Source organism: Microcaecilia unicolor, chromosome 12, assembly GCF_901765095.1.
Source record: "Microcaecilia unicolor chromosome 12, aMicUni1.1, whole genome shotgun sequence".
NCBI classification, from domain to species: domain Eukaryota; kingdom Metazoa; phylum Chordata; class Amphibia; order Gymnophiona; family Siphonopidae; genus Microcaecilia; species Microcaecilia unicolor.
In genome coordinates this window covers 36,376,416-36,400,923 of record NC_044042.1, presented here as the reverse complement: position 1 = coordinate 36,400,923, position 24,508 = coordinate 36,376,416, and the positions used below count along the sequence as shown (strand labels likewise).

Here is a 24,508-nt window from a genome sequence, read left to right as displayed (position 1 = left end):
GAACCGGTCAGAACCGAAACTGGTAGGAACCAGTCTAAACCGGTTGGAACCAGTTTAAGCTGGTTCCGACCAGTTCAGACCCTCCACTGTGTATTTTCCCTTTGGAATTCTGTGCTGTAAATGTATGACACTGCACTTTTTATGCATTTAATTTTAATTTCCAGGCATTTGAGCAGTTCTCTTTATTAATTTATGTTATCTGTATTTCTTTCTGCCTATTCCCTCTGCAAGCACCAGATGGCAGCACATAATCAAACACTGATCTCTTGTGTGTAGTATCAGAGTAACCTGTCAGGGTTGGCTGAACCATTATAGGTGACTGCCTAGGATAGCAGCTTCTGAGGTGTGGCAAAGAGAGGTTGCAATCAAAGCAAAACAATAGGTTGTGATAGCAACACATACTTCTAGCCTCAAGGAGACAGGCTCTACACACCAATTCTGCCTTGTCATAGATTCTGTGACTGGTTGCAGGGGGCCTGGCTATTGTGGGATGGGTCCATCAGTGATCACCTCACCCCTGAAGGGTGGCTTTAGCATTTGAGTAAAGGCACCTTTTTTGCTAGTAGAAACACACACACACACACACACACACACACACACACACATATATATATATATTTATATACATACACACACATAGTTAATATTTAAAAGTATGAGCCAATTATGCATTTTTACAAGATTGCTCTGAGAGGAGTGGTGTTCAAATGATCAGATTATTGAAGGAAGTAGTGCTTCTCAGCCTTCTCCTGGAGGCACACCTAACCAGTCAGGTTTTCAGGTTTACCACAATGAATATGCATTTTGCAGATTTGCATACAGTGGGTCTCCAGTACATGTAGATCTATCTCATGCATGAAAACCTGAAAACCCAATTGGTATGCCTGGAGAGAGGGTTAAGAAGTATTAACCCTGAGGGGTCTGAAAGTTAATTCAGGGGTGGTACTAGGGTGCCTAATATTCTTGTACCAGCCCTGCATTTCTGGTGCCTGGACAATGAAATCCTCAAGAGTGGACAGAGAAGGAAAGGTGTTGTGAAACCAGTACCCAAGTCTAGTTCTGTGAGGGAAAGTGCCTGGCAGAGGGATCAGAGTCATAATTCGAAGTACTTAATACTAGTCCATGTCTTAAAATATCTCTTTAGTCTGCAAATTGAATTTTGCTATTTTAAATATTACCACTGTAGATATGTGTCTTTTGTTCCCATCTACATGGATTATAACACACAAAAAGCAAAGCATTTTCTTTTATTTCTCCCAGGGTCTGAAATGACCTCTGATGTACAGCAGCTGAAGGAATATTATGGAACAGCCAAGCCAAGAGCACACAGCTCCAGAACGACAACTAGTAAGGATCCAGGTGTGTTACACAGCACTATTAAACTGTGAACTAAATGATATGATTGATTTTGTGTTCTGAACAGAAAAAGAAGTGGATATGCACTCAAGGCATTTATTGGTTTGACATTCTGATATAGAGGGGAAGGGAAGGAAAATGGAACTTGATATACCGCCTTTCTGTGGTATTTTGCAACTACATTCAAAGCAGTTTACATATATACAGGCACTTATTTTGTACCTGGGACAATGGAGGATTAAGTGACTTGCCCACAGTCACAAGGAGCTGCAGTGGGAATCAAATTCAGTTCCCCAGGATCAAAGTCCGCTGCACTAACCACTAGGCTACTCCTCCACATGTGGAGGGTAATTGTATAACAGGGTACCTGGTTCAAGAGGGCAAATAGATGCCTACTTAGGTACTACTTTATAAAGGACACAAAGGGGCCCCTTTACAAAAGCTTAGTGCTAAATCCTATGAAGCCATTGGCTCTGTTACCATGCGCTAAGCTTTAGTAAAGGGCCCATAGACTGTGTCTTTAGAATATACTAGCGTAAGTGGCAAAAATCACACCTACCTACCTTGCAGGGATGGACAGTTACATGTCTGTGCACACATTAGCATATTTTATAATCTACCTGCATCCTTGCAAACTCCGCTTCTGTACACACCTCCCAGCAACATACATGCTACCATGTCATGACACGTGCTTTTACACTGCTCGATATTTTATGAGGCCATTTACATGCATATGTGGTCACTTCACTTCTGTGTGGCTGCCTTATCCAGCTTGTTCACAGAGAATACATTTAGAAGATTACCTCCATATTGTACTAGGGTTGCCAACTGGATCCAGATTCGCCCGACAGTGTTGATCTTGTCCTGGGCTTACCCCAATGCAGGAACCAAGGGATAATAGAAGATGATGCAAGTGACGATCAATCAGGGAGATTAATTTCAAAGTTCTTTAATAAAAGCACCAGAAATATGGACCCGACACGGTCTGTGTTTCAGCAGATGCAGTCGCCTGCCTCAGGGGTCAAAATCAGACTTTTAAAGAACACTGCATTAGGCATCAATGACAACTCATCTAAATTCCATAAAGGTTCTTCTAACAGTTCCACCTCAGCATAGCTGGCCAGTGTGACATGCTCATCATTTCAGATAAGAGGGGAGTTAAAGCAAACCTTAGTAGCCTTTCTGTTCTCTTTCAGTGCTGTCAGTGAGACAGCACCCCAATGCATGCAGGGACTTGTAGTCTTGCTTTTCTTGGGGAATCCAATGGGGAAATCAGACACAAGTCCCTGCATGCCATGGGGTAAGCCCAGGACTGGATCAACCATGTTGGGCGAATCTGGATTTAGTTGGCAACCCTGTATTGTACACATAGCACCATAGATACAGGGGCTAACTTAGTGCACTATGAAACTTCTGAGCAGTAGCATCAATCATCAAGGCTTCGGCCCTATTCATAGACCATTTGTTTGTCTGTCACATAACATAGTAACATAGTAAATGATTGAGAAGGCATTTTGGGTCCAAGATTTGTTAAGGGCTTACATTAGAAAAGATGAATAGATATAGAGCAAGGCCAGCCCTGCCCCTAGGCAGACTTAGTGTCTGCATAGGGTGGTTGAATATGTGGGACATGGCTCCAGGGGGCTCCCATCATTTCCCTGCCAGATCCCAGACCATACTTACCCCCTCCCAGACCATACCTGGAGCTTAAATAGTATAGTACTGAACACTTTGTGGGTCTTGTAAGTGCAGGCCCATGCCCAAGTGCTGCCATGCCCCGCCCCCTCTGATACAGACTTCCTATTGGAGGGGGCATGACATGATAATCCTTGAGAACAGGTCTGTGCCTAAGTCTTATATACCACTCAATCTTCTTAAAGCTTGGGCCTGGCCCAGAAGGACGTAGGGAGGAAGTAGCAGGCCTTGTAGGGGGAAGGGAAGAGGAAGAGATGCTGGATATGGAATGAGAGTAAGGAGATGTACTGCTGGTAGGATAGAGGGGTAGGAAAGATACTGCCCACCTGGGGGGGGGGGAGGGGGGAGAGAGAGGGAAAGGGGAAATGCCAGCTATGGGGAGGAGGTAGGAGTAGAGAGGGGAAGTGGAGATGCTGACCACCTGGGGAGGAGGATAGAGAGGAGGAGACATTGGCCACCTTTGTGGGGCCAACTATGGGAGGTTAAGATAGTAGCACTTAGGGGGAGTAGAGAGAGAAGGGGTGATACTGGCCACCCTGATTGGGGTGGTACAGAGGACAAGAAGCTGGACTACATAGAGGGGAAGGGAAAGAGATGTTGAACTATGGGGGGAATAGGGTTTTGAGACACCTGCGGGGGCATGAGTGCAAAAATATAAGGTCACTAAGACATCAGATATCCTTGGTCTGGCCCTGATACAGAGAAAGTTGGTTTTGTCAGAGAATGAATAATAAATGAGAAATGTACAATTAAAAATCAGACTATTAATTTCATCTGAGAAATGTGTAAACAAAGTGCCATTTCAAATATTAAAACGTATTTCTATTGTTTCAGGCAAATTTAATAGCCTGTGTTTCATTGATTAATAGGGACTGGCACAATATTGAATCCAGAAGAAACAACGCTGACACTGGAGAACACAACAGGTTTAACAACGATGACACTGGAGAACACAACAGGTTTTATCTTAAGTCTATAAAGTGGGGTTAATTTACCGGTGATAAAAGGGTCCAGATTAACAGCACTGGAAAGTGTAACTTGGAGCAAAAGGAAGTCCATGGGTCTAGGGTTGTTGGCTGACTCCATATTCACCTGACAAAGTTAATATGGTCTTGGATTTTCTCATGCCATGTATGGATTTGTAGTGTTAACTTTTCTTTGGGAATATAATTGGGAAATCAGAATTTGCTGTAGGGCAAACCAGGACTGGATTAACCCTGTTGAACAAATCTGGAGCCTGTGAACACCCCTACGTGGGATAGGAACATATAAATTAATTCACACAATAACAAAGCTATATTATTAACTTTAAAAAACCTGAGCTCTGTAAAAAGAGAGAGGATTTTGTTTTGTTTTTTTAATTTTTATAATTTATACCAAAAGCATAAACTTGATCAAGAAATACCATGGACAAAAAGAAGCCTAAAGGGGTGTTTAAACTAAGCTAATCTTTTACTGATGTGTGGTAAAGTTTTGTAGCTGCCAAGTGGTAGCCATAAAGCATATGCCACCTGCATTTACCGCACAGGCATTGCCCTTGCTGTGCACTAGTTTTTGCAAAACTGTCTGCACTTTAGTAACACAGCCCATAAGTGTAAGGTGCAGTTCCCACCCTTCCTCTGCCCATCCCTCATCTGATACTGCATTTGTAAATGGAAGAATTAGTGCACACAAAGTGTTCAAGCTGCTGCGTTAACTGTTAGAGCAGGCCTGAGCTTACGCTAATTCCCACATTAAGGGGTTCTTTTACTAAACTACAGTAAAAAGTGGCTAGCGGTAGATGCGAGCGTATCTTTTGGGCATGCGCTGGGCCATTTTTTACCGCATCTAGGAAAAAGGGCCTTTTTTTAAGGGGCCGGAAAATGGACACGCTCTAAAATTGAAACCAGCACACGTCCATTTTTGGCCTAAGACCTTACTGCCACCCATTGACCCAGCAGTAACGTCTCACACACTACCTGTGCGGTAAGCATGCAGCGTGCACCAACTGCTGTTTACCACTGGGTAAGCGGCCCGCGGGAGGGGGGGGGGGCGTCGGTGGCGACAGGGGGGGCTAAAATGTGCCCCCTCACCTCGGGCTCTGGACCCTCCTCCCGCCGAAGTCTGCCTACGCCCCTGGCTAAAAGTTTTCTCTATGTGGTAACGGTATGGGAAGATAATGGCAATATCCCCATTTGTTACCACAAATGGCTTGGCACATACTGTGTGATAAGAACAAAACTTTACCACGCTTCATAAATAGACAGTATGATACGTTTAGTCTAGGAATATAAAAGGCAGTTTTTACAATATCAAACTCTTTCTGTGGCTCCAGGAAAATCTAGGGCTCTGTTTACTAAGATGTGATAGTAACATATACATACATAGTAGATGACGGCAGAAAAAAGACCTGCACGGTCCATCCAGTCTGCCCAACAAGACAACTCATGTGTGCTACTTTTTGTGTATACCCTACTTTGATTTGTACCTGTGTTCTTCAGGGCACAGACCGTATAAGTCTGCCCAGCACTATCCCCACCTCCCAACCACCAGCCCCGCCTCCCAACCACCGGCTCTGGCACAGACCGTATAAGTCTGCCCAGCACTATCCCCGCCTCCCAACCACCAGCCCCGCCTCCCACCACCGGCTCTGACACACACTGTATAAGTCTGCCCAGCACTATCCCTGCCTCCCACCACCGGCTCTGGCACAGACCGCATAAGTCTGCCCAGCACTATCCTTGCCTCCCAACCACCAGTCCCGCTTCCCACCACCGGCTCTGGCACAGACCGTATAAGTCTGCCCAGCACTATCCCCACCTCCCAACCACCAGCCCCGCCTCCCAACCACCGGCTCTGGCACAGACCGTATAAGTCTGCCCAGCACTATCCCCGCCTCCCAACCGTTTATCGTGCACTAAAAATGCTAGTGCACCTATAGTGTGGCTTAGTAAACAGGGACCCTAATGTTTTTTGTTTTGCTGTTTAAACAGGAACTGGAACATCATCAGGCCTGGAAGTAGCAACATTGCCAGTTGAGAACTCAGCAGGTCTGTCTCCATTCTTAGTCAATCTGTAAAGCTGGATTAATATTGTGGTTATATTTATTTCTTAATTTTGTCCTGCCTGATTTCTTAGCTTCCCATTTTAACCCAGAGCAAGTTACAAAAAAAAAAAAAAAAATCATTAACAGAGAAATATACAATGATAACATTTATTTATTTAGATTTTCCTCACACCTTTATTAGTAGTAGCTCAAGGTGAGTTACATTCAGGTACTCTGGATATTTCTCTGTCCCAGGAGGGCTCACAATCTAAGTACATAAGTATTGCCATACTGGGAAAGACCAAAGGTCCATCGAGCCCAGCATCCTATTTCCAACAGTGGCCAATCCAGATCACAAATGCCTGGCAAGATCCCAAAAATGTACAAAAGATTTTATACTGTTTATCCCAGAAATAGTGGATTTTCCTCAGGTCCATTTACTAATGGTCTATGGACTTTTCCTTGAGCCGGCCAAACCTTTTTAAAACTCTGCTAAGCTAACCGCCTTTACCACATTCTCTGGAAACGAATTCCTGAGTTTAATTACACGTTGAGTGAAGAAATATTTTCTCTGATTCGTTTTAAATTTACTACATTGTAGCTTCATCGCATGCCCCCTAGTCCTAGTATTTTTGGAAAGTGTGAACAGACACTTCACATCTACCTACATAAGTACATAAATAATGCCATACTGGGAAAAGACCAAAGGCCCATCAAGCCCAGCATCCTGTCCCCGACAGTGGCCAATCCAGGTCAAGGGTACCTGGCAGCTTCCCAAACATACAAACATTCTATACATGTTATTCCCAAAATTGTGGATTTTTAAAGTCCATTTAGTAGCGGTCTATGGACTTGTCCTTTAGGAAACCGTCCAAACCCTTTTTAAACTCTGCCAAGCTAACCGCCTTTACCACATTCTCCGGCAACGAATTCCAGAGTTTAATTATGCATTGGGTGAAGAAACATTTTCTCCTATTTGTTTTAAATGTACTACACTGTAGTTTCATCGCATGCCCCCTAGTCCTAATATTTTTGGAAAGCATGAACACACGCTGTTCAAATCCACTCATTATTTTATAGACCTCTATCATATCTCCCCTCATCTGTCTTTTCTCCAAGCTGAAGAGCCCTAGCCGCTTTAGCCTTTCCTTATAGGGATGTCGTCTCATCCCCTTTATCATTTTTGTTGCCCTTCTCTGCACCTTTTCTAATTCCACTATATCTTTTTTGAGATGCGGCAACCAGAATTGAACACAATATTCGAGATGCGGTTGCACCATGGAGTGATACAAAGGCATTATTGCATCCTCATTTTTGTTTTATTTATTTTTATTTTATTTATTTTTGTACCCCGCGCTTTCCCACTCATGGCAGGCTCAATGCGGCTTACATATACAGGTACTTATTTGTACCTGGGGCAATGGAGGGTTAAGTGACTTGCCCAGAGTCACAAGGAGCTGTGCCTGAAGTGGGAATCAAACTCAGTTCCTCAGTTCCCCAGGACCAGAGTCCATCACCCTAACCACTAGGCCACTCCTCCACTCTATTCCTTTCCTAATAATACCTAACATTCTATTTGCTTTCTTAGCCACAGCAGCACACTGAGCAGAAGGTTTCAACGTACCACCAACGACGACACCTAGATCTCTTTCTTGGTCCGTGACTCCTAACGTGGAACCTTGCATTACATAGCTATAATTCGGGTTCCTCGTTCCCACATGCATCATTTTGCACTTCTCACATTAAACATCATCTGCCATTTAGACGCCCAGTCTCCCAGTCTCGTAAGGTCCGCTTGTAATTTTTCACAATCCTCCCGCGATATAATGACTTTGAATAACTTTGTGTCATCGGCAAATTTAATTACCTCACTAGTTACTCCCATCTCTAGGTCATTTATAAATATGTTAAAAAGCAGCGGTCCCAGAACAGAGCCCTGGGGAACCCCACTACCCTTCTCCACTGAGAATATTGACCATTTAACCCTACTCTCTGTTTTCTATCTTTAACCAGTTTTTAATCCAGAATAGAACACTACCTCCTATCCCATGACTCTCCAATTTCCTGTGGAGTCTTTCATGAGGTACTTTGTCAAACGTCTTCTGAAAATCCAGGTACACAATATCAACCGGCTCCCCTTTATCCACATGTTTGTTCACCCCTTCAAAGAAATGTAGTAGATTGGTGAGGCAAGATTTCCCTTCACTAAATCCATGTTGACTTTGTCTCATTAATCCATGCTTTTGAATATGCTCTGTAATTTTGTTCTTAATAATAGTCTCTACCATTTTGCCCGGCACAGACGTCAGACTCACCGGTCTATAATTTCCTGGATCTCCTCTGAAACCTTTTTTAAAAATCGGCGTTACATTGGCCACCCTCCAATCTTCCGGTACCACGCTGGATTTTAAGGATAAATTACATAAGTTTGTACCTGAGGCAATGGAGGGTTAAGTGACTTGGCCAAGATCACAAGTTACAGCAGTGGGATTTGAACTGGCCACCTCTGAATTGCAAGACCAGTGCGCTAACCACTAGGCCACTCTTCCACTCAACATTGTAATCAAAGCATTTAATAAAAACAAACTCTTTCATAAAAAATCATCTACCGCTCTTCACCCATATCAATACCACATTGCCCAACAAAACAGCATAATGCTTTGGATTAGCATCACAGGAAACTGCGGTTACAGAACGTCCCTACGGGGACCCGTTTCACTAGAAGGCTTCCTCAGGGGATTCAATGCTGCCTGGCTTCACAGCCACAGAAATTGAGCATTTGAGAAGCATGGCAGCATTGAGTTCCCTGAGGAAGCCTTCTGGTGAAACGGGTCCCCGTAGGGACATTCCATACCTGCTGTACACTGCTGCCCATAAGTTTGTTTCTTCTATAAAAATTTTTTTTCACATTTTATAAGGTGATAATAGTTTTTTGCATAAATAAAATTGAATTGTTGGGGGGGGGGGGGGGTGGTTATGACCCGTGATTGAAGCCAGCACTGTGATGGAATCGCTGTATCGTATGATATAACAGCGCAATGAGAGGTACAGGCGTCTGAGGTCTTTTCCCCCAACTTTTTAAACAACTGACTTATTGGCATTGGTAGCTATAGTACACACTTTTCTCCGAGGACAAGCAGGCTGCTTGTTCTCACGACTGGGTGACGTCCGCGGCAGCCCCCACCAACCGGAAAGAAGCTTCGCGGGACGGTCGGCACGCAGGGCACGCCCACCGCGCATGCGCGGCCGTCTTCCCGCCCGTGCGCGACCGCTCCCGCCAGTTCCTTTTTTTCCGCGCCTGGAGAGAGTCGTGCTTTGCCGCTCTCTCTACTTCAGCCGCCGGATTCTTGCGATCGCGTATACGCGGATCGCGCTTCGTTTAATTAATTTCCTTTTAGTATTTCTCTGTTACAAAAAAAAAAAAAAAAAAAGAAAAAAGACTGCGCGTGTGGAGCACGCGCTCCCCTTTTCCCTCGCTTCCAGCGGGGACGCCTCATTGCGGCCTAGTGGCCGCTCGGTCGGCTAGTTTTTTCGTGGTGTGATTTTAGCCACCATTGCCGACTTTGACTTCGCCGACGCGATTTTTCCGTCGATGTCCTCGAAGGTCCCGAGTGGATTTAAAAAGTGTGGTCGCTGCGGCCGGCCGATCTCGCAGACCGACACCCACGCTTGGTGCCTCCAGTGCCTCGGGCCGGAGCACAATCTCAAGTCGTGTGCGCTGTGTCTCGGTCTCCGGAAACGGACTCAGGTTGCGAGGCAAGTTCTGCGGGACCGTCTTTTTGGAACTTGCGCCGGCCCCTCGACGTCGACCTCGACGGCATCGGTATCGAAGGCCGGATCTTCGGTACCGGTATCGATGCCCGAGACATCGGCACCGATGGCAGCGACCCCAGGAGAACAGGTCCCGTCGGCCCGCCGGTCCGCCGGTGAGAGTGGGGTTGAGAGGCCGCGTGGGCTGTCGGCCCCGGTCACTCCCTCAGCTCGTGAGCCACGGGACCGAACCCTGTCGGACCCGGTACCTCGAGACCGAGGGGGATCGACCTCCTCCTCCTCCATGCCCTCCGGCGCCGGTGACGTGCACCGGAAAAAGGACAAGAAGCGCCGTCACCGGGAGCCCTCGGTGCACCCTGAAGGGGAGTCGACGCCGAAGCGTCATCGTAGAGAGGAGAGATCTCCGTCGGTGGTGGAGGTACCGACGCGTCGGGGTTCCGGCACCTCGGTGCCGTCTCCTGGCCCCCAGCAGCTTCTGGCACCGACACCCTTACCGGCCCCACCGCCTTTCCCGGCAGCGGGCCTGGACGAGTGCCTCAGAGCCATCCTTCCGGGGATCCTGGAAGGGCTGATGCGCCAGGCTGTGCCGGCGTCGGGGGTGCTTGCACCCCCGGCGCCGATGACTGTGGCGCCGGCGAGCTCTAGCCCGGCGCCGGGGCTGTCGACACCGCCGCCGCTTGCGGTGCCGGTCTCGACCGCCACGCAGGTGGAGTCCCCGTCGACGTCGATGGAGGGAGCTCCGTCCCCGCCGGCGCGGGAGTCCACCGCTCGACGACACCGAGGCCTCGGTGCCTCGACGTCGAGCCGGGCCCGGTACCGGACTCAGCTACATGAGCTAATGTCCGATACCGAGGATGAGGACTCGTGGGGGGAAGAGGAAGACCCGAGATATTTCTCCTCAGAGGAGTCTACGGGCCTTCCCTCGGACCCCACGCCATCACCGGAGAGGAAGCTCTCACCTCCTGAGAGTCTCTCCTTTGCCTCCTTTGTGCGGGATATGTCCATAAGCATTCCCTTTCCCGTGGTCTCTGTGGAAGAGCCGAGGGCCGAGATGCTCGAGGTCCTCGACTATCCATCACCACCTAGAGAGTCCTCCACGGTACCGCTGCACAATGTCCTGAAGGAGACGCTGCTTCGGAACTGGGTGCGACCACTAACTAACCCCACCATTCCCAAGAAAGCAGAGTCCCAGTACAGGATCCACTCTGACCCAGAGCTCATGCGGCCCCAGTTGCCCCATGACTCAGCGGTCGTGGATTCTGCTCTCAAGAGGGCACGGAGTTCGAGGGATACCGCCTCGGCGCCCCCGGGGCGGGAGTCTCGCACTCTGGACTCATTTGGGAGGAAGGCCTACCAATCCTCCATGCTCGTGACCCGCATCCAATCTTACCTGCTCTATATGAGCATCCACATGCGGACCAATGTGCAACAGCTGGCGGACCTGGTCGATAAGCTCCCGCCGGAGCAGTCCAGGCCTTATCAGGAGGTGGTCAGGCAGCTGAAGGCGTGCAGAAAGTTCCTGTCCAGGGGGATTTTTGACACCTGTGACGTGGCATCTCGTGCTGCGGCCCAAGGTATAGTGATGCGCAGGCTCTCATGGCTGCGTGCCTCTGACCTGGACAACCGCACCCAGCAGAGACTGGCTGACGTCCCTTGCCGGGGGGATAATATTTTTGGCGAGAAGGTCGAGCAGATGGTTGACCAACTGCATCAGCGGGAAACCGCTCTCGACAAGCTCTCCCACCGGGCGCCTTCAGCACCCGCCCCCGCGGGCGGGCGTTTTTCCCGGGCCCGGCAGGCTGCACCCTATTCTTTTGCGAAGCGTAGGTACAACCAGCCGGCCCGAAGGCCTCGTCAGGCACAGGGACAGCCCCAGCGCGCTCGTTCCCGTCAACAGCGTGCGCCTAAGCAGCCCCCTGCGCCTCCACAGCAAAAGCCGGGGACGGGCTTTTGACTGGATCCATGGGAACATAGCCGCCCTACAAGTGTCCGTACCGGACGACCTGCCGGTCGGAGGGAGGTTAAAATTTTTTCACCAAAGGTGGCCTCTCATAACCTCCGACCAGTGGGTTCTCCAAATAGTGCGGTACGGATACGCCCTGAATTTGGCCTCCCTGCCTCCAAATTGTCCTCCGGGAGCTCAGTCTTTCAGCTCCCATCACAAGCAGGTACTTGCAGAGGAACTCTCCGCCCTTCTCAGCGCCAATGCGGTCGAGCCCGTACCACCCGGGCAGGAAGGGCGGGGATTCTATTCCAGGTACTTCCTTGTGGAAAAGAAAACAGGGGGGATGCGTCCCATCCTAGACCTGAGAGGCCTGAACAAATTCCTGGTCAAAGAAAAGTTCAGGATGCTTTCCTTGGGCACCCTTCTGCCAATGATTCAGAAAAACGATTGGCTATGTTCCCTGGATTTAAAGGACGCATACACTCACATCCCGATACTGCCAGCTCACAGACAGTATCTCAGATTCCGCCTGGGCGCACGGCACTTTCAGTATTGTGCGCTGCCCTTTGGGCTCGCCTCTGCCCCACGAGTGTTTACAAAGTGCCTCGTGGTGGTAGCGGCCTACCTACGCAAGCTGGGAGTGCACGTGTTCCCTTATCTCGACGATTGGCTGGTCAAGAACACCTCGGAGGCAGGAGCCCTCCGGTCCATGCAGTGCACTATTCAACTTCTGGAGCTGCTGGGGTTTGTGATAAATTACCCAAAGTCCCATCTCCAGCCAACTCAGTCTCTGGAATTCATAGGAGCGCTGCTGAATTCCCAGATGGCTCAGGCCTACCTTCCCGAAGTGAGGGCCACCAATCTCTTGGCCCTGGCTTCGCGGACCAGAGCGTCTCAGCAGATCACAGCTCGGCAGATGTTGAGACTTCTGGGTCATATGGCCTCCACAGTTCATGTGACTCCCATGGCTCGTCTTCATATGAGATCTGCTCAATGGACCCTAGCTTCCCAGTGGTTCCAAGCCACCGGGAATCTAGAGGATGTCATCCGCCTCTCCACCAGTTGCCGCACTTCACTGCTCTGGTGGACCATACGGACCAATTTGACCCTGGGACGTCCATTCCAAATTCCGCAGCCCACGAAAGTGCTGACGACGGATGCATCTCGCCTGGGGTGGGGAGCCCATGTCGATGGGCTTCACACCCAGGGTCTGTGGTCCCTCCAGGAAAAGGATCTGCAGATCAACCTCCTGGAGCTCCGAGCGATCTGGAACGCACTGAAGGCTTTCAGAGATCGGCTGTCCTGCCAAATTATCCAAATTCGGACAGACAATCAGGTTGCAATGTATTACGTCAACAAGCAGGGGGGCACCGGATCTCGCCCCCTGTGTCAGGAAGCCGTCGGTATGTGGCGTTGGGCGTGTCGGTTCGGCATGCTTCTCCAAGCCACGTACCTGGCAGGCGTAAACAACAGTCTGGCCGACAGACTGAGCAGAGTCATGCAACCGCACGAGTGGTCGCTCCATTCCAGAGTGGTACGCAAGATCTTCCGAGAGTGGGGCACCCCCTCGGTGGATCTTTTCGCCTCTCAGACCAACCACAAGCTGCCTCTGTTCTGTTCCAGACTTCAGACACACGGCAGGCTAGCGTCAGATGCCTTTCTCCTTCATTGGGGGACCGGCCTCCTGTATGCTTATCCTCCCATACCTTTGGTGGGGAAGACCTTACTGAAGCTCAAGCAAGACCGCGGCACCATGATTCTGATAGCGCCCTTTTGGCCCCGTCAGATCTGGTTCCCTCTTCTTCTGGAGTTGTCCTCAGAAGAACCGTGGAGATTGGAGTGTTTTCCGACTCTCATTTCGCAGAACGACGGAGCGTTGCTGCACCCCAACCTTCAATCCCTGGCTCTCACGGCCTGGATGTTGAGGGCGTAGACTTCGCTGCGTTGGGTCTGTCTGAGGGTGTCTCCCGGGTCTTGCTTGCCTCTAGGAAGGATTCCACTAAAAAGAGTTACTTTTTCAAGTGGAGGAGGTTTGTCGTGTGGTGTGAGAGCAAGGCCCTAGAACCTCGTTCTTGCCCTGCACAGAACCTGCTTGAATACCTTCTGCACTTATCAGAGTCTGGCCTCAAGACCAACTCAGTAAGGAATCACCTTAGTGCGATTAGTGCTTACCATTATCGTGTGGAAGGTAAAGCCATCTCTGGAGAGCCTTTAGTCGTTCGATTCATGAGAGGCTTGCTTTTGTCAAAGCCCCCTATCAAGCCTCCTACTGTGTCATGGGATCTCAACGTCGTCCTCACCCAGCTGATGAAACCTCCTTTTGAGCCACTGAATTCCTGCCATCTGAAGTACTTGACCTGGAAGGTCATTTTCTTGGTGGCAGTTACTTCAGCTCGTAGGGTCAGTGAGCTTCAAGCCCTAGTAGCTCATGCTCCATATACTAAATTTCATCACAACAGAGTAGTGCTCCGCACTCACCCAAAGTTCCTGCCGAAGGTGGTGTCGGAGTTCCATCTTAACCAGTCAATTGTCTTGCCAACATTCTTCCCCAGGCCGCATACCCGCCCTGCTGAACGTCAGTTGCACACATTGGACTGCAAGAGAGCCTTGGCCTTCTACTTGGAGCGGACACAGCCCAACAGACAGTCCGCCCAATTGTTTATTTCTTTCGACCCTAACAGGCTAGGGGTCGCTGTCGGGAAACGCACCATCTCCAATTGGCTAGCAGATTGCATTTCCTTCACTTACGCCCAGGCTGGGCTGACTCTTGAGGGTCATGTCACGGCTCATAGTGTCAGAGCCATGGCAGCGTCAGTGGCCCACTTGAAGTCAGCCACTATTGAAGAGATTTGCAAGGCTGCGACGTGGTCATCTGTCCACACATTCACATCACATTACTGCCTCCAGCAGGATACCCGACGCGACAGTCGGTTCGGGCAGTCGGTGCTGCAGAATCTGTTTGGGGTGTAAATCCAACTCCACCCTCCAGGACCCGAATTTATTCTGGTCAGGCTGCACTCTCAGTTAGTTGTTCTTCGTAGGTCAATTCCTGTTGTTTCCTCGCCGTTGCGAGGTTCCATTGACCTGGGTTCTTGTTTTGAGTGAGCCTGAGAGCTAGGGATACCCCAGTCGTGAGAACAAGCAGCCTGCTTGTCCTCGGAGAAAGGGTATGATACATACCTGTAGCAGTTGTTCTCCGAGGACAGCAGGCTGATTGTTCTCACCTACCCTCCCTCCTCCCCTTTGGAGTTGTGTGTTTCATCTTTTGCTAGTCATTCAACTGGCGGGAGCGGTCGCGCACGGGCGGGAAGACGGCTGCGCATGCGCGGTGGGCGTGCCCTGCGTGCCGACCGTCCCGCGAAGCTTCTTTCCGGTTGGTGGGGGCTGCCGCGGACGTCACCCAGTCGTGAGAACAATCAGCCTGCTGTCCTCGGAGAACAACTGCTACAGGTATGTATCATACCCTTTCCCCCACCTGTTTCTTGGATTCTATCATTTGTTTGCCAGTGGGTTTCCAGTGTTTTTTGTTACTTAAGGAAAATGGACACCATACTGACAACACATTGAGAAATAAAAATAAATTCAGACAATGTGTTTCATCTAAAAAAAATGTACATATGAAGTACAACTTTATTTATTTATTTTCTACTGTAAAGGAAAATTTAGGGCTAGATTACAAAAAGGCACTACCATGTTATCATGTGCTTTCACATCAGTACCTATCATTTACTTCAGGATCCATTTTTTTGCAATAAAGCAGGCTAATTGCATTAGCTTATGCTAACACAGTAATTCAGTTTAGTAAATCTAGCCCTTGGTGTGGTGTTGATTAATAATGATGATATATTATCGGTTCCAGGTATAACACTTGCAGTGGAGAATGTAACAAGTTTGTTCTATTTTTCGCTTAGTCTAGCAGAGTGGAGAGTAGTTTAGGGGGTCTTTTACTAAAACTTAGCTCGAGTTATTTGCAGCAGGGCTCACTTTATTCCTATGGGCCCTGCTGCAGATAACTCGAGCTAAGCTTTAGTAAAAGACCTCCTTAGTGATTAGAGCACCAGGCTTGCCATCCAGAGGTGCCTGGTTCAAAATCCCACTGCTGCCCCTTGTGGTTTTGGGCAAGTCATTTAACCTTCCATTGCCTCTGATACAAAAATAGATTGTGAAAATGAGCACTCTAATGTTTGCTAAAAGTGAAGTAGATTAGGCAAGATAGTGTTCTTCCAAGATTGATTTCCTACCACTTGATTGGCTTCATGATTGATAAATGCAGGTTTTCATGAGTACACAAAAATCACTTTACTAATGAAAGCAGTTTGAATCTAGAGGGAAAGGGGAGGAGGGTATCAGTTTGGTCAGAACTGATGGCTCTAGATATTAGAGGGTCATGACTTGCCTCCACTGTAAGAGAACAAATCATTGTGTTGATGGAACCAAATCTCTAGGTTAAGATACAATGAGAATACACGCCAACATACTAAGGTTCTATTTTTGAAGCACCATTTATGTTTTAGGCATGCATAAACTGGCACTTAAAAATTCATATTGCGTAGACATCTAAGTCATTTTTACGAAGCTGAGAAATACATGCTTTAAGAATGTACAGATGGCAAAGGGATGTCATCTGGGCATGTTTGGGTCAGCTATGAATGGGCCTAAAAATGTGCATTCTCAATTTGAGAAGGGGAATGAACGTCTATGTCCTCACAGATCCACGTGGCGATTTACATCTGTTACTTGAGACATCTAGGTTTCAGAAAACTGCTCCTATTGAGCAGTATACCACCGGAGAAACTAGGGAACCTTGCCATCTTAATAACGCAATGATTGATGTCTCCCATTTAAAGTGAAACTGGCAAGGGATACTGGGCTCTGTGACAAGTTTGGGAAAAATAAGCATTTACCCCACAATATTCAAAGCTATTTAACTGTTCAGATAATCCGCCGCAGGCGGAGAACTCGAACGCCCCACGAGAGAATACAGGTATAAAAGAAAAGTGGGATGTTTGACCACGGAAAACCAAAGACTGGACAAATGGATTCTTGAAAACAGTTGCTTATTGATGAAAAAAGACTCGACACAAACGTTATGTTTCGGCCGTTAGGCTTGCATCAGGAGTCTCAGTCGATGGAGAGAGGATAATATAAGCGTTTAGAAGTGCTTGGTGTGGTGATCAATAAGATAGGTCTCAGTCGATGAAAAAACAGTTGATGCAACCGTTTAAAAGCACATTGTCTGGAGATCAATAAGGTTGGTCTTTAGAAAGACCTTTTTTCGGAAAAGCTCGCTGACATCTCAATTGTCTATGAGCGAGCTTTTCCGAAAAAAGGTCTTTCTAAAGACCAACCTTATTGATCTCCAGACAATGTGCTTTTAAACGGTTGCATCAACTGTTTTTTCATCGACTGAGACCTATCTTATTGATCACCACACCAAGCACTTCTAAACGCTTATATTATCCTCTCTCCATCGACTGAGACTCCTGATGCAGGCCTAACGGCCGAAACACAACGTTTGTGTCGAGTCTTTTTTCATCAATAACTGTTTTTAAGAATCCACTTGTCCAGTCTTTGGTTTTCCGTGGTCAAACATCCCACTTTTCTTTTATACTTGTACATATATATGCTATTTAACTGGCCAGACATGGCTGCTGACTGGTTAAATAGCATATCGGCACCTAACCATGGATATTCAGCAAGAGATAACTGGTTATCTCCCACTAAATATTCACAGTCACCTGCTAACCAGCCATATCACACAACATACCCAATTAGGCACGGATATTCAGCACTTAACCAGCTACGGCGGTCTTTTATTAAGCCGCGGTAGCGTTTTTAGCTCGAGGTACAAATCAGCTGCCATTAAACGCCTAGACACCCATTATATGCCTGAGGTCATCTTGGCGTTTACTGCCAGCTGATTTCTACCGTGAGCTAATAGCTTTGTTGTGGCTTAGTAAAAGAACCCCTATGTCCATCAGTTAAAATAGGCTGCATAAATAGCTGTCCTATCTTTAACTGCAAAAAAACTAAAAGGTTAACCGGTTAGCGCTGAATATCGGCATAACTGGTTAACTTTTTAGCAGTTAAAAAAACCCCTGCATACTCAATGCTGGTCGTTGGAAATGGCCCGGCATTGAATATTCAGGTTTAATACCAGCGGCAGACAGCAAAAGTGCTTCTCGCCGCCGACTGAATATCGGGCTCTTTTCAAAAATAGCTAAAATAAACATTTATGTTCAGTCATATAAACATTTGTGCTGCTTTTCTGCAATGTGAAATATTTATTGCCAGCACAAATGTTTATGTGCCTACTTTGACCTGTTGATATTTTAGGTGTTTATTTGTCTAAAATGGATTCTCCTCCTACACATAACTGGTACATAAACATCCATTTCTTCGTGTTTTTCGAACAGGGTCTGTATCAGCAGATATCCTGACCTGGATGCCTCAATTCTATTTTGTATGTCCTTTCTAAAATGCCTATGTAGAGAAAGAAAAAAGTTTTTAATAATCCACAGAAATCCATTAGAACAAAGGTGTTTTTAGAAGGAGGTCTCGAAAAATTATAGCCTTGCTTTCATTGGTGTAAATAGAGGCGCATAGTTTTAGGTACTAGGATATCAAGTAAGCGTATTCTATATACCATGTCTAAATCTAAGTGCCGCTTATAGAATATGCTTAGGCGTAAATGTGTTCTGTGTGGATTTTCTAGGCACTATATATAGAATCTGGCCCTAAGTGTCTCTATTGAGCTGAGGTCAGTAAGAAATACAATTTCCATTGCAGCTATAACGATTCCCTCTGCAAGGACCGCACAGAGGAAAAGTGGTGTGCTGTTAATCATCCTTGTGGTTTTCCTGATTTGTATTCTGCTCATCATTGTCCAGCTCTTTGCAAGGAAGTTAAGGAAAGCGCACCTTGCCTGGAAGAAAGGTGAGCCATTCCCAACTAAGGGTGATCTAGTGATATTACATGTTCTAGGTACCTTTTAGAAAATGGTACTCTTAACAGATTAGGGATGAATTATGCCAGATAATTATCTTCATGCTATTGTACTATTGCATTAATTATTAACTCTTATCTCTCTGACAGGTTTCAAGTTCTATTTCATTTGATATACTGCTGATAGGAATGATTCTACATATTTATAGGCACTTATCTGGTCAACTGAAAGGCGCCATTTATAGAATACGCTTAATGCCGGGATCAGGGCCTAACTTTAGATGCGAGGATTTACACCAAGTAAAGCCTCATGTCTAAATAAGGTGCAGACATAAATTGTTGGAATGCCCTTGATCCACCCATGACCCTCTTATGGCTGCGCAGCCTTCTTGGAGCTGTGTGTAAAATTTACGCGCACATCTCTGTGACTAAAAATGCATGCATAAATTTCAATTAATGCCAATTAGTGCTGATAATTATTAGCAACCTAATTATCAGCACTAATTATCTCGTTATTCAATTAAATTGCACGTGCAATTTGGATGCCCACCAAAATTTATGTGCACAATTTTAAGCGCCATTTATAGAATTTGGGGATATTGTAAAAAGTAGGAAAGGACCTCAGATGTTCTGAACTTATCAAAATGAATGGCTCTTAAGGGATTCCGTGTTCTCTTTCATCGGTCAAAAACCTCTTAAAATCTTCTTTATTGTAACACTTAATTTTTAAATGTTTTACTGTTCATTTTTTTTCAATCTTTAATAAAGATTGCTGCCAACTTTATCGGCACTCAAAAATCAATGAATCAAAAATGGGGCTGCTGTTTCACCTCGCAGCTTCTTCAGGAACGATAATGCGCTCTATTTGCAATCATACTGCCGAATGTACCAGTGGCTACATTATCGAAGCAAGTATTAGCAAGCAGGCACCTGAAGAAGCCACAAGGTGCAATGACGGCCCCATTGAGTTTTAAAATAAGTGTTTTTGATTCATTGATTTCTGAGTGCCAATAAAGTTGACTACAATTTTTATTATAGATTGGAAGGTGCTTTTTCAATTTTTTACTTTTTAAGTGGTACAAAAAAGAAGATTTTAAGAGGTTTTTCACTGATGAAAGAGAAACAGAACCCCTTAAGAGCCATTCATTTTGATAAGCTTAAAATATCTGAGATGTTTTCATCCTTTTTACAATATGATTATTTTGATGAAGAGAGATTGTTAGTTGAGATTTATGTATTTTGCACTTTGAACAGCTGTGTTAACCTTTTACACAGGTTAACGTGCTTTCGTGAACAAAGTTCAAAGTCTTGGTTTAGAACATAAGAAAAGAAAACCTACAATTAAATATTCATTTCTCTAAAAAAAAAAATATCAAGAGAAATAAAAATAGTCTGATCCTTGAATAGGCTATATCATTATCTATATATATAAAAGGCACCACCAACGTTCTAATGAAGCCTCCAGCCGGAAGTGTGAAGCGCCAGAGATATCCGGTTTCCCCATGAGTGAAGGAAAACAGCACAGCAGGAAATCCCTCTCTCTGTAACAGTGAAGGACTCAGAGGGGGGAGGGGAGAGAGACGCCCTCACTCTCTCTGTAACACAAACACAGCACAGCAGGAAACTTAACACTGAAGGACTGGACTCAGAGGGGGGAGGAGACAGACAGCACAGGGGAAGGGAGAGAGGGCAGAGGGCAGGGACACACACACTCCCACATGATCACTCTGAAGAAAACCTTGCTAGCCCCCGTTTCATTTGCATCAGAAACGGGGCTTTTTTACTAGTATAGTATTAATGAGGTTGTGTGAATATCTATATTTTCATAAAAGAATATCCTTCAGTAAATGCTTCAAGTGCAACATGTCATGTAATTTATATAAATTACCTGGTACCCTAGCTATCTCTTTACTAAATGAATTTGTGTTCAAGCTTTTGTGAATCATATCCTCTCCATGCATGAAGTGATAAGAATGTTGCCATATATTCATTCTTCTTTGTCTTTTCAATCAAAAGAATTGCAATCAAATTAAGGAAAGAAACTGAAAAGGGTACAGATTATAATAAGGCTGAGGAGTTCCACAAATAAGGCAGTTTTCCTATAGACTGGTTTTCAGCAGGTGTCCTAGCACACAACCAGTGCTTAAATGTAGTTACAATAGTGGGGTAAATGTCTTCATGCCCGTGCTAAAATGATCAGGAATGGCCACAGGGCTGATACAAAATGAACTGATTTCATTTTTAACCAAAGATAAACAGTAAAGGCTAAAGGGCCATAGATTTGAAATACTTTTTCTGTGGTGCACCCAAAGCAGCTTACATTTATTATATTCAAGTACTTTCTCTGTCCTTAATGGGTTTGCTATCTAAAGCAGAGGTTTTATTGTACATGGTCCAGTGGAGGGTTAAGTGACTTGCCCAGGATCAGATGTGAGCTGCATTTCCTGCCCCTAGCCTTCAGGCATAAGTGCACTTTATACTCCAAAATAAATTAAGTACTAACTACCAAGGTGTTCCTCTTTAGAAACTGATGTTTCCGATCAGACAGTGGAGAGCAACAGATCCCGATCCAATGAAGACAATCCCTGTCAAGATAGAAACGGACAAAGTGAGTATGCTTCTTGATCTCGCCCGACTGGTGTTGCTTCATCCAATTCTGATCCAATACATAAGTATAACCAGCTCTAAAACTGGGGATCCTAACTAGGATGCTATTTCTAGTCTAGGGTGGGCAGCATCAGAATCCTGAACAAGACACAAAGAAATCCCATGTACACTAACTCTATGGAAAGCATAAATGCCCATGCCTAAATGCAGCAGTCATGTATGTAATTGACAGTATTCTACAAGCTTAGCATGTAAGTGTTGGCTCGCCACTGTTCCGCCCATGCCCCTCCCGCAGTTTCATGCTACAGAATTTAGGCACTAACTTCGCGATTCCATATAGCACGCTTAGTGTTCTGTGACATAATTCAGACATATTCTATAAAAGCGTGTGCAACTTAGTTGCCTTAACAAGCCAATCAGTGTTGTTAACAGCGCTTAACAAGCAATGAGCACTAATCGGCAATATTTAGAATTTACACACACAACTCCTTAAGCATATTCTGTAATACACTGCGCCTAAATTTTACTGCAAAAAGGGGCGTGGTTATGGGCGGAGAAATGGGCGTTTCGTGGGTGTTCCAAAACTTACGTACACTGTTATAGAGTATGGCCCTATGTGCCTAAATCTATGCACTGGTGTAAATGGAGGCACGTACTTTTAGATACTAGGATACCAACTAAGCATATTCTATATATCACGCCTAAATCTAGGCGCTGCTTATAGAATACTCTTAGGCAGAAATGTTTTCTGTGCGGAGTTTTCAGGCACCTTATACCAGTGGCGTAGCTATGTGGGGCCTGGGCCCTCGTGATGACCCGCCCGACCCCCCCCCACTGCCAACCCGCCGTCGCCGTTGCCTGCCTTTGCTGGCGGGGGACCCCAACCCCCGCCAGCCGAGGTCCTCTTCGTCTTGCAAAAGGCTTCCTTCTGTTTCTGACATCCGATGTCAGCTGATCTTCAAGGCTTCGTTCTGTGAGTCTGACGTCCTGCACGTACAATGTGCAGGACGTCAGAAACAGAAGGAAGCCTTTTGCGAGAAGAAGAGGACCTCGGCTGGTGGGGGTTGGGGTCCCCCGCCAGCAAAGGTAGGCGACGGCGGGTTGACGGCGGGGGTCGAGAGGGTCATTGGCAGGGGGCAAAGTTGGGGGGGGGGCTAAAACGTGCCCCCTCACCTGGGGCTCTGGACCCCCCCCCCCCCCCGCCGAAGTCTGGCTACGCGCCTGCCTTATACAGAATCCGGTCCTAACTTTATAGAACAGTGCCTGATAGCTCTGATTATTGCTGATTGATTGTTAGTGCTAATTTGCACTCATTTATGCAATTATCTTATGCACTTAACTGCTACTGTTCTATAACCTATGTGCACAAATGTGCACCCAAGCAGAGGGGGGGGGGGGGGGCGGCACTGGCAAGCTTCTTCCTGCCTGCCTGCTTGCGTCCATGTCTGTCTCTCTCCTGCTGCTGTGTGCCATGACCCGCATGATTCTATAAACACGATAAACCAGGTGGGTTATCACGTTAATGCAATCATCTGGGCCCCGGCACACAAGTGCAGGAGACAACGGACTGAGGGAGGAGCAGTCAGACACAAGAAGGTAAGGGTGCAGGCAGGGGTTGCAGCCTGAATGTGGGGGGGGTGGCCTGAGTGGGGGTGCGTGCGGCACATTGTCCCAGGTGGGGGGGGGGGGGGGAGGCGAGCAGTCAGCGGTCCTGCCCTTGGGCCCAGCTGTATCTCATGGCAGCCCTACACCCAAGGTGAGGTGCGTAAATTTGCAAGCCGCATTATAGAATGAGGGGGTGGTGGATGTGCCTCAAAACTGAGACATTTTGGAGGAAGTTGTTATGGGCAATGATTGAAGAGATGGAGACACAAGCGGAAAACAATCCTAAGGGTGTGTTTATTGGGAACAGTAAAAAGAGGAGGGATCAAATGGAAGAAGAGGCTCTTGAGAATGGGGATCTCTGCTGCTAACTGCAAAGCAAAGTGGGGGAACCTACAATGCAGGATCAGAGAGACAGATGGACTTTGTGTTGTGCACTTGAGAAACTTACAAATAAATGTAAGGGGAAATGGGATTAGGAAGGAGAAAATGGAAACATACAGATCAAGTAGTGGGGTGAGGTAGGGGGAGGATAGATCTAAGTTGCTTTACGGATTAGTAATGAGAGGGACACAGAAGGGGGCAAGAGAGAGGGTAGGACTACTACGAGGAGATCTCAGTCTGGACTGGACAGCACACACTGAAGGAACAAGAGTGTGGCAGAATAAAGAAAGAGGATTGGGCAAACTGGGACTTAGACCTGGATGTGAGCGTGCGGGAAGGCAACTGACTTGTTATATTAAGATCTGTTATTGTAAAGATGAGTTCATAACTTGCAGTTCATTTTGTTGGTAATATGCTGGATCATATGCAGTATTTTTATAACTCAATAAACAATTAAACATGGGGAAAATAATGATAATATATTGTTAAACATTATAAACCCTGAGTAGAAATTCTTGATGCTTTTAGTTCTTTGATTTTAAAAGTTGGATTAATGTGCACAATGGTGTACTAAGGGCAGGGCGGTGGGTGCGATCCGCTCCGGGTACAGGCAGTAAGGGGATGCACTGAGCAGTCGTGCGGCTGTCGACTCTGCCGGTCCTCTGCCCCTTCTGATGTCAACTTTCTGTTCCGGGGTAGGGGACCGGCAGAGCTGACAACCACGTGACTGCTCAGGGCACCCTCTTTACTGCTGGGAGGAAGGGAGCGAAGGAGAGCGGGTGACACGCCTAGAAGAGGGGGTGTTCCACCCCAAGTGGCAGCCAAGCTAGGTACACAATTGAAAGTGCACCCTCCTGAAGTACATAGTTTATTTTATAACCAAGGAAAATACATGGAAATTTGCTGGCTCATATCGTGCCTCTTTCACTAATAATACTGCATAAAAAAATTAACATGAAATCTATTTCAAATCATTGAGGAATGTATAAAAATAGTCTTTTTTTAATCAAATATTCCTTTATTCACTTTAATGACAGCACAGTCTTCATTTTCTTCCAGTTACCAATCACAAGCCAGTACTGTATGTTAATGAAGTATTTTCGGACACTATATCAAGGAGTTCAAAAGAGAATGTGGATCCTGTCACACCTACTGCAGAAGATGAAACTATCGTATAA

At 46.5% G+C, this 24,508-nt stretch overlaps 1 protein-coding gene across 1 annotated transcript in view; it reads left to right on the top strand.

The window, feature by feature from the left end:
- Positions 1–24,508, top strand: part of CRTAM (cytotoxic and regulatory T cell molecule) — a 46,096-nt gene extending 21,588 nt beyond the window's left edge. Inside the window, exons 8-12 of the mRNA XM_030221699.1 lie at positions 1,261–1,359; positions 6,024–6,080; positions 18,582–18,728; positions 21,262–21,345; positions 24,390–24,508. Coding sequence (XP_030077559.1) covers positions 1,261–1,359; positions 6,024–6,080; positions 18,582–18,728; positions 21,262–21,345; positions 24,390–24,508 — 506 coding nt within the window. The remainder of the gene's footprint in view (positions 1–1,260; positions 1,360–6,023; positions 6,081–18,581; positions 18,729–21,261; positions 21,346–24,389) is intronic.